Raw genomic sequence first — 11,232 nt, 5'->3', positions numbered from 1 at the left:
AAAATGGCAAATTTTCTAGATTTTTATCACCTTCAACATCATTTTCTTGTTCATCATAATTAACAAACCAACAAGAACTCTCATTATTGCACATCTTTTTAAATTGTTACATACTTGTATCATCGATAGCAAAAATGAGCATAAAATAAAAGTACATTTTTTAAAATGTCATACATTTTGTCGAAGCAAATGTCATATGAAACATGATTCTCCATCCTTTTAGAATATTCAATGATATACAGTCATACATTTTACAACTGTCCAATGCATGTACGCCCTTACATAGAGATGTCGTAACCCAAGTGAATACATACCGTTTGAGATAGAACACGTGTTAGCGATCAATTTTGAAGGACTAGGATTTCACTTAGATATGTGATTGGATGGAAGTGAGGAAAAGTCACTCAAACCACAAAAAACATGAATGGAAAAATCATCAATTCAAATAAGATGACTGTAGGGCTCACGTTGGGGTCAGAAGTATGTCGAATTTTTGACAAGGTTTCGAGTTGTTCCGTTGACATAAATCCGTGTTGCTTCCGACTTAAGAAAATGATTGATGAATTTTCAAAAAATCCTGAAAAAAATAGTTTCGAATAAGACGCATTAAAAGAGGACACATGCATAAAAATTTACATTTATCCGAATATGTTATCAACAAAAGTCAAAAATTAAATTTATTCTAAAAGGTTATCGTTCATGCATTATTGAAAAGAAAAATTGCTGGATGCACATCTGTATAAAATTTACCATTTGTAGAGTTCTTTTTCATTAAGAATAAATATCATTTAACTTTTAACAGGATTGTGTTATTTACTTCAAATTAAAAGAAAAAATAACTATAAGGTTTCGAATAATTTTTCAAAATTTCAACAAACTGACTTGATTTTGATTTCCAAGGCGGCTGTACCAAATTATTTTTTCATGGTCTTTGCATGCTGCTGGTAACTGGCTTCTTTCTAAAATGCAATTTTACTTTCGCATTATATCCTTTTAAAAAATGTGAATAGGAAATTCAACATATCACGAATTTACACTTTGAAGTTAAAATCTTAATCATAAAAATCTAAGTAAGGGGTTCGGATTAAGACGACATTTTCCTTGCTTGTCTAGATCTTTCTTAAGAGGGATATTAGCACAGTGCACATTTCACAAGCCCACGCTTTGCATAATGTCCTGCTACCAAATCTTTCTAGGAAATTAGTTTTTAAAGTGTAACTAGTGTGCTTCTATACAAAACAATTAAGTTAATGGAAAGAACGTGCAAATCATAAAATACAGAAAACATTTTTGCATGAAGAGCATTCTGTTTTCATATCTTTGTCATAAAACATTTTTTTTTTGCAAATGTATTCGTGAAAAAACGGAGCTAGAAAGAAACTTAGTAAAATCAAAATGGTCATTACAATTTCTGGTTTGACAATTATATCTGCCGATCCAAATCGACAAATAATGGGAGAACAATAACATCTGAAACGGTAGATGTACAGAGGACAGTGACGTAGAATGGAAGATTTATGACTTGCTTTTTGTTTAACATGCGTGTTTGATCTAAGGAACACTGTTAAAGTCCCTTTGACTTATTCATACATATACCTTGTAATAGGTCTCATTTACACATTAGCCTTAATTGATAGAATATATATCACATTAATTGCTCAACAATTCTATGCAAATCTATTATGGGCAAAGAAAAGCATTTTATTAGGTGGTATTATTGCTGTGACGTCATTCTTACTAAGTAAGTAAACAAAGGTACATATTACAAAGTCAAAAACCAAAAGCAGGGATTTGTTGGGGGCGAGGCCAACGAATCAGGTACTTATTTTCCCCAGCCGGAATTGAACACTTTAAATGCATTTAATTATCCAATAATCTTTCTAGCACCAGATATACGGTTCCTATATAAATATAGACAATATTTCCCAAGAAAACTTACAAGTGATACAATCTTGCATCGGAGCTAGGTAAGTTCAAAAATAATATTGTTTTATATATGCAGCGCATTATAAGAGCTGTCGGAAAAAAATATATCAAGGGCATATCTTATCATAGTTTTTCTTTCATGTTAGAAATTTACATGATTTCTCAGGTGAGCACTTTAATTGAATTATTCAAAATATGGTGCAGTTTCTACGCAACTCAATTTGCATATATTGTGCATTTCTTCATTATGCAACATTTAATCAGGTGAGGTTTGTTTATGCATTATTGAGTTTATTAAGACAATTTCATATGGTATACACTTGTCATTCAGGCAAATAAAACCAGATACATCTAGAATCTCAACATTTAAAACATTGCAAATTTGAATACACCTTTAGGGGTCCGATGGTGGCGGTCATTTTAAGTCCTAATTGATCTCTTTAAGAAGAGCACTATATAAAGATATAAAAAAAGAGTTACTCAAATTTCAAAGCTAATATCTATAGAATTTTTCTTTACAAAGGTGTATGGCTTAAATCATCATTTCTTAATATTTAACGCCAAGATCTAGTTAATGATTCCTGAAAGTATTTTTGGTGCTAGAAACATTATGACGTCATAATTAATTTGAAGAATCGTTTTCCCGTACTTTAAGGCGTTAAAGAAATTAGTTAGAAAAGTAAACACTTCCTTGACATTCTATATTAAATTATGGGAAAAGTAATCCTGATACCTATATTTAATTTGACATCATTTGGAGAGACTAGGCATTTTAGATATATTTTATTAGTCAAAAATGGACAACACTCCGCGATTTGTTCCTTATTTCTTTCATATTGCATTGAAAATGACAGTTTAAAACAAGATTTTTCGTTGTGTTTACAAAAACTTTTAGCCCCGGTACACCCTATCAGACAAAGCTATTGTTTTGGAGCATCATTGGAAGAGTTTACATCTTAAAACTTATAAACCTGAAGGCACCTTTCATTTACTAGATATTGACCTTAATGTAGATCTGATGGTTATTTTGGTAACTATTCAGCCTCCTTAATATCTCGTTTTCATAGCCAATCATATTTCAGATTAATATTTATGCTATGAAGTTTTTTTTTTAACTATTACACAAAAAATCATTAATTGTTAAAGAATTAATATGTATTTGATCCCCTAAAGTGTAAACCATTTCCTTTTTAACATTCAAACATGTACATGTATATATAAATTTATGCAAAAGCACTGAAAAAATGGAGCATAATTATAATTATATTAAACAAAAGTACTTTTTCAAAATTCTGCAAAAATGCATTGAATTGTCAACTTTCTTAAAGCTGATCAAAATTATTCGCGGACAGAGCCTCATGTTTATTTAATAGGCTATCATAAAGCGCCTATAACAATAGTTTTCAAACAATTTAAAGAACCAATTGTTAATTAGATCTTGTTTTCTGTGTTCAATAGTACAACACCTACTTGCTTTTGAATGCTTTTAATAATGCATATCTTCTCCATATCTAAGACCAACTAAAATATTTTAATCAGGTAAAACCGACTTTTTCAGGGAAAAATAAGTCGCCATTTGTATAAGATCTTATATGATCATATCCCTTTTTAGACCCATGAAGTCTCGTTTTTCTATCAAAAGGCGCCATAACAGTATGTTAACCTGTCATAATTTGATTTGTTTAATTTTTCTAATTTAAATTTTAATCATGCACCTTTTAAGCTTTTTTTTTTTTATCTTGTTATGTTTAATTAGAATTAAGAAGTCGTTTTTTGAATGCGTGTACCCTTTTTCAGAAAGAGTGCACCATTTAAACACACATTCATGTAGGTCTTGGGTTTCAACAGGTAAAGAGCATAGGGCACGAAATTCCTCTTTTATAAAAATAGAAAAAGAAACCTTGCATACAAATAAATATCCTTGTATTATTTTATAACAAAGTGCATTAGGGATGACATATTTTATTATTAACTCCAACTGTCACACGTTGCAATTTATTTTACCTTATGCGACTTTAAAAAACGGGATAGAAACATTGTTGCGTCATTTGATAGGACTAGGTCATTTTAACGGTATGTTTTTTTACTGTATTTCAATGTTCATGATTACCTAGGCTTTGGTTATGCTTTCTTTCTGAAAAGAAGAGATATAAGATGATCTGGTAGTTATTGCTTTGCGTGTGTCGACAAAAAAATTGGAATGTTTCATTTATCGAGTAGTAGTAGGTCGTTTCAGTTATATATTTTTACCGCAATTCAAGGTTCAGAATTATGTATGCATTAGTTTAGCTTTCCGAATAAAATAGAAATAAAATGGTTAAGTTGATATGTTTTCAATATGTTAAACAAAATGATAAGAATGATTTTTCAAAGGGGTGTTTTTGCTTCATAATCATGTAGGTATTGATAATGCTTTCTAAACAGAAGGGAAATAATATGGTAAAGATGTCATTGCATTGCATATGTTAAACAAAATGATATCGATGATGTGTTAGCGTATGATACATGTTATAAGCCCTTTCAACGGCATGGTTTTTTCTGTACTTCAAAGCTCACAATAATATGAGCAATAATTTGGATGTAAATTCGTGTGCAAGAAAGCCATGAATATTGGTCCCCCAAGAACACTGATGTTTCTACAGATGTTCAAATAAACAAACTACGATTATTCTTTGAGCGAGTAAACTTTACTCTGTACTTCTTCAAAATATTTTGTTTTTAAAATGTCCACTGATCAATATCTTATATTTTTTATTGTAGTTTTTGCACAACTTTTGTCGGAAAACTAGATTTAAGTTGCAATTTAACATGTTTGACAAATTTTACATAATTTTTTTGTGAAACTGAAAGTTTGTCATAAATTTAATTTGATTTAAGGATACAAAGAATTGTTTATTTCAGTTTTTTTTATCTTTGTAATGGATTTACACAAAATTCATACAACAATGAGAATATAAACAAAATTTTAGTCTTTATTACCCATAAAAATACAACTCTCATTGTCAATTTTTTTTTGGAGTTATCAAACTTGAAAGAGATATTTCTTATCCCCGCTGACTATATATCATTGCATACACTGTTCGCTGATTGATGACCCAGTCCTATGTTATCGACACACAAAAAGCTGATATTAGCGGTTCTATCGTATGATATATCATTCATGAATTCAATTAGAGTCGCCAATCAGACCAATAAGACAGACAGATTTCAAGTGAGTTTCAACGGCCTGTATTTACTAAATATGTACATAATTATTCTTACAGGAAGCTACGGAAAGATTTTACCACTCGACTAGATCTGCGATCTCTGATAGGCCAAAATGGACGCGTGCCAACGGATAAAACATTCTTAATCAGAATTTGTTACAAAGTTTGGACAGCCGACACAAGGCGAAAGACTTAGCAACACATGCTTGTTTAAATTGAATGTAAATCATACAAACGTGGAATATTTGTGACTGACTAGAGCATCTCTTGTTTATCAACAGGGAACAAAAATTAGAATAAGCACTGGTTGATAAAACATTATCCAAAATGCTTCGAAATTTCAACGTTATTTGGTGCTTCTGCTTTATTGCTATGAAACTTTCGACAGCAAACATTGTTACTCAATGCGGAATACCGAAGTGTCTTTACAGACAAGTTAAGTCTACATCATTCAGTGTTATGGAAGTGAACAATCAGCCACTGAAGACAAACATTGTAGGAATTTCTTTGATGCCTCCATCATCAGATGAGTGCTATCTGAACACAGCTGATGTGTTAGATAGTTACCATTTTAACGGAAACAGGGCAGTTGCTGTCTTGATCATGCGATGTGCTGCAAACTACACTATTCATTTTAATCCAGACGCCAGACCAACTATACCAAACGCGGTTTTTCATGTTCAAGTAGAAAACTGTCTTCTGACAACAGATAGCTTGAACACACTTAGTAACCGCGCCAGTTTTAACCACGTGTCTTTCATCAATACATATCCACTTCAAAAGTATTCTTATTGTGATGGTTCAAAATTGCTAAATTCTAACTGCAGATATCTCAAGTCCGCCAACGCCATAGGGATTATTTTGCCTGAAAAACATAATGCAGTCAATTTTTCTGAAATGTTTCAATGTAATGAAACATTTCCAAATGTTAAAGAGTTGCAATTTAGACGTTTTGACTTAAATCAACATCTTTCTCATCTTAAGTATAAGTTTCCAAACCTACAAGATCTACAAATATCCGATTCCTTTTTGAAGACTTCGCCTAATTTCCCATGGAATAATAAACGAATGTACTTTGAAAACAACAAGTCGCTATCTGAAACTGGTTTGTACGATTCTGCTACAAGATACAATGTCATCATACAGCCAAACATGCGAAAACGGGTTCTTAATTTAAATTCAAACGATATAGAAACGCTTGTAGGATTCAGATTTGAGGGATACTTGGACATGTTGAAATTATCTGGGAATGGTCTGTCCTCCTTCAGTTCATTCACGTTTTCTGGTTTGCCAGGTCTCCAGCATCTTGACCTGAGTGTGAATTACCTTTCAAACATTCCCACTGATGGGTTCCGTGGTTTAACCGCCCTCCGACACATGAATTTACACGCAAATCTCTTGTCTGTGGTTTCTGATGACATGTTTTATTATAATACGGAACTCGTTTACCTTGACCTCTCTAACAACAGCATAGCAATGATTGGACCCCACGCCTTCTCAAGACTTCACCACCTTCAAGAACTTAGACTGGAGTATAACAATATAGTAACTCTCAGTTATTCTATGTTTCCAGCTTTCTCGGTTTCTTTCAAGTCCTTGATTTTGGACGGTAACCCACTGAGCAAATTTCCGGATGCTGTTCTGTATTTCAAAACGCTGCAAGAAGTGAGTTTAAGATATACCAGCATTGATTTTCAAAATTTCACACAGATGCTTCTGGATTTGAATTTCTCTTTGCTTGCTGAAGGTAACGCACAAAGCTCGACCACAACAGAGACCGACCTGCTCAAATCGTCTCCAAGGAGGCTGAAAAGGATCGATTTAACAGGAAGCAAAATTAACAACCTCCATCTAAAATATTTCGGAACTAGTCTTTCAACACGGTTAAATGCTCGGATGAAAAAGCTTAAGCTACTGATTTTGCTAAAATATTTCCAATTCATTTTGACCGACAATCCCATTCATTGTGACTGTCGAATCAACCATTTCACTAGATTTGTTAAAAGAATGCTTGCTGATGGCCTTCTGAGGGGAAACGAGTATTTCTTCAATGACTGGAAATGTTCATCTCCGGCTGAATTCCGATACAAGCCAGTTTTCCAGGTGCCCGAGTCGGATACTTATTGTAAAATAGACATTCCAAAATGCCCAGCTACCTGTTCCTGCTATGAAAGGTCTGTCAGTGGAATAACGATCGTAGACTGTCGGAATCGCGGACTTACAGACTTTCCGGAACAGCTACCAGATGGAATTCTGGATCTTTGGTTTCAAAACAATAACATTACAAACGTCACACGCACTTCCTATCTATCAAGAACAAGACAACTTTTATTAAGTGGGAACAAACATTTGAAAGTGAGCCCCGAGGTTATCAGAGGGTTCGACATTCTTAAATTGGCGACATGATAAGTATTGCACAAAATCATATTTTTATATGTATTATTTTCGAAAAAAAAATACACACGGGTATGACACTGATTGTTGTTCGATATACTGATGATGTTTATTTATTTGAATTTTCAGGAAGCCAATGATCCTAGTTCTGTATCTAATGACCAGCTGCATGCATATGTAGAAGAATAAGTTTATATATGTGCAAGTCACATATATTTCTATACTCAGGGCAAAATGTAATTGAACTTGAGCATTTCTATACGTCTTTTTTTTGTTATTAATATGTGATTTTTATATCCATGATTTTATGTTATTTATATTGTAAAGTATATAATGCATGTTTTTTTTCGTTTCTATGTAATAAAAATTCTTTTATTGAATTATTTGAATTTTTCATTTGTGTCCAACTACGGTGAAATTTTAATGAATTAGTTCAAACAAATAATTTACTTTTCGTAGTCCAAAGCTATTTTGCTACAATCAATAAAAGATATTTGTTATCAATAAAACATCTATTCTCTGTCCCAGGTTTTTTTTCATAATTTGACAATTTAAAAATAATTCACATGCTTGTCAGGGAGGTGTACTTTATATCAATAAATTATATTTACATTCCCAGTGTCTTTGTCTGTAATAACACTATGTATCGATTTTGTACTATAAAACCCATAATACAAATGACGCCAAATTGAGGCGCCAGCGGGGTTTGCTTATTCATATTTATATATTTAATCATACGATGGCCTAAAATTATATAAATATAAGTAATAAGGAATCATTCTGTGAATATTATGAGGTGATAATTTCGTTCGTAGCGTGATCAAATCTATCATAAAGCCCTTCGGGCTTTATTGGATTTGATCACGCCCCGACCGAAATTATCACCTCATAATACTCAAAGAATGATTCCTTATTCCTTATATAAGGTAAAGCATCGATCAAAAGACTTCTTTATAGTTGACACGTCTTTTTATTAACCTAAGAATTTGACGAGAACAGAGATTTATATTCAAGGAAAGGGGTAAAACAGCACTTTTCCCCTTCTGTTGAATTAATTTAGTGTTTGGATTTAACGAGAAGTACATTTTTCAAAAACCATAATATACATGTACCTAGTTTTACTGAAGTACTCATTTGAAAAGGTACTAGTATTGGTGTTCTTTGACTGGTCTTGAAATCAGAAACCTTATGTATCTAATCATTTGATATTTCGAGTTGAGATTAAATTCAGACAACATAATTGATCAAGGTGTGTGTCAAAAAAATGTGGAATATTAATGAAAAAATGTTTGTTTAAGATTTGTTTTTATTGCTTTAACTTTTAAGCAGATTAAAAAAGCTGCAAATATGATCTCAACTTTCGTTTTTTATCATTGTACTCCTGATGAAAAGAAACAAAAAAGTTAAAGACATTAGGGGATCGAACCAGCAACCGCAATTACAAGACGTGTGTCCGACTCGCAAGTAGGCCATACATGCTGCATTTTATTACTATCCAGAATACCTCACACAATTTTTCATCATTATGATCCAAGAACTAGCATGTGGTTCGCGATGTAAAATCCTCATAGAATATTTTAACTGTAGCTTCGTGTATGAACCTGACAAGCTAGATTTAAAAAATGACAATAAGAAACCGTGAACCATCTCGAAAATCCATAAAACGAAATACAAATTCAAAGCAGAGCAACACGGACTTCCAAATCGATAGAGGTGGATCAGGTGCCTAGGAGGAGTGAGAATTCTCTTTGTCGTAATCGTAATTGTTTTTTAATGCATTTTTAATAACCAGATGCAATTTGAGAGTCAGTCGTAGAATTATATGCAGGATACATGGCTCAAAAGTTTTTGTCATGTAAACAAGGCGTATGCCCTGTTTTTTTTTACATAGGTTCAATACACCAGTGAAAAATCTTTTTCAAGCTGATTTGTCTATCTTCTTACAGATTTTAAGCATAAATAAACAGTCCCTAACATTTTACACATTCGTTTCAGGCTTGAAACTGAAATTTTTACTTAAAATTCAGAATGCAAACAAAATTTTTGTTTACATAGCAATGAATGTAAGTTCTGTAACTCGCTTATAACTCAACGAATGGCACTCATATTTTGGTTGTCTATTAAAAATGCCTTACTGAGGCATTGTAAACAATAAAGGGGCATGATCACGATTTTGGTTGAATTCTATTTTTATGTTTTTATTATTTAAAATGCTTTAGTAATGCATTTCTAATGGTCAAATAAAATTTGAGAATCATTCGTAGAGTTATAAGCATGATACAGGGCTCACAAGTCTTTGTCATGTAAACAAGGCGGCTCGTGTCCTGTTTTTGTTTACATAAGTTCAATATACCAGTAAAAAAATCTTTTCCAACTTATTTGTCTATCTTTTTATTTATTTTAAGCATAGAGAAACAGTTTCTAACGTTTAACACATTCGTTCTAGGTTTAAAACTAACGTTCAAAATGTAAACAAACGCTCTGTTAACATAGCGAAGAATTCCAAACTCGCTTATAACTCAACGAATGACACTCAAATATCGGTTGCCTATTAGAAATGCCTTTCTCAAGCAATGTAGATATTAAAATCGGAAAAATATTTTTTGAGAAAAAAAGTGACCATGCCCCTTTAAAATCGGAAAACAGAATTTTTTACCAAAATCGTGCAAATGCTTTCGTATTATTAACAAAAAACCTGGTAGATTTACCAAACAAAGATAAGCAAAGATATATAGATTCATGTAGCAATTTTTAATATACGTGTGATAATATGATAATAAAGTATTGCATTGTAACTACAATAAAATAGTAATTCTGAAGAAATAAATTTCAGATTATACTAAAGAAGCAAATTAATTGCATTTCGAATAGAACGTAAAAATATTTATTTGATGCATATTTTGCAGGGAGTGTTATTCGGCATATAAGATAACAAAATTACAGGTAGTCAAATTAAAATTAGTGAGAATTTTGAGGAGAATTGCGCATGGTCGTCCGTCAGGTTTGTTTACAGTTTCACATACAAGATTTTATAATGTAAAATCAACATTATTGATGTTGACGTCGTCGTTTAGATCCTCTATAATTTTTTTGGAGTTGTTTTCACATACAAGTAAACAATTTTCAGGCCTTACGCCCAAATAAAATACAAGCAGGCACGTTTTTACAAACGCTGTGCAATACTTCTTCGCCTCCCCCTCAAATATAATTTGTCTCAATCCATTGTATTTATTTTTTTTCCATGCTTGTTTTCCGTTTTCACAATATGTTGATGGATTTCTTAAAACTCTGGATATTCCTGCATATTTTACATTAGAAAAATCCATTAGATATTAGCATTATTTAAATATATAAAAAGTAAAAAATGAAATAGATATTCTAAGGTGTGTAATTTCTTTGACACACATAATAACAAATCCATGACATTTAAGCGGCAACTTATTATAATCAAAGTACTGAAGAACTGACGGGAGTTGATTTTGTCGATGTTTATTTATTTTAAAATCAATGATATGTTTTTTTGCATGACAAGTATATGTAGTTACTTATTTATGAAGATGAATTATGCACATTTTATAATATGAATTTTTGGACTTTTTCGACAAGAATGTCGAGAAACCCCCATATGTTAAATAATATTTAAAGATAAAATTAATTCAATTAAACTATGTATCAGTAATAGAAATATTTCTCGAAAATTGTATGG

General features: G+C 31.9%; 1 protein-coding gene across 2 annotated transcripts; it reads left to right on the top strand.

The window, feature by feature from the left end:
• The first annotated feature begins 1,715 nt into the window (after window positions 1–1,715).
• On the top strand, window positions 1,716–7,927 carry LOC105344187 (carboxypeptidase N subunit 2). Of its 2 annotated transcripts, none has more exons than XM_066069805.1 (2): window positions 1,716–1,818; window positions 5,190–7,927. In XM_066069805.1, exon 2 carries the CDS (start codon window positions 5,460–5,462, stop codon window positions 7,536–7,538), a length of 2,079 nt encoding a protein of 692 aa, XP_065925877.1. In that variant the 5' UTR covers window positions 1,716–1,818; window positions 5,190–5,459; the 3' UTR covers window positions 7,539–7,927. The 2 variants fall into 2 exon arrangements, with proteins under 2 accessions (XP_065925877.1, XP_019929171.3); XM_020073612.3 differs by having other exon boundaries at window positions 1,782–1,967.
• The last annotated feature ends 3,305 nt before the right edge of the window (window positions 7,928–11,232 follow it).

Source organism: Magallana gigas, chromosome 8 (assembly GCF_963853765.1).
Source record: "Magallana gigas chromosome 8, xbMagGiga1.1, whole genome shotgun sequence".
In the NCBI taxonomy this organism is placed as follows: domain Eukaryota; kingdom Metazoa; phylum Mollusca; class Bivalvia; order Ostreida; family Ostreidae; genus Magallana; species Magallana gigas.
Note: the sequence above shows the minus strand (reverse complement) of the source record. Positions and strands in the feature narration are given on the sequence as shown.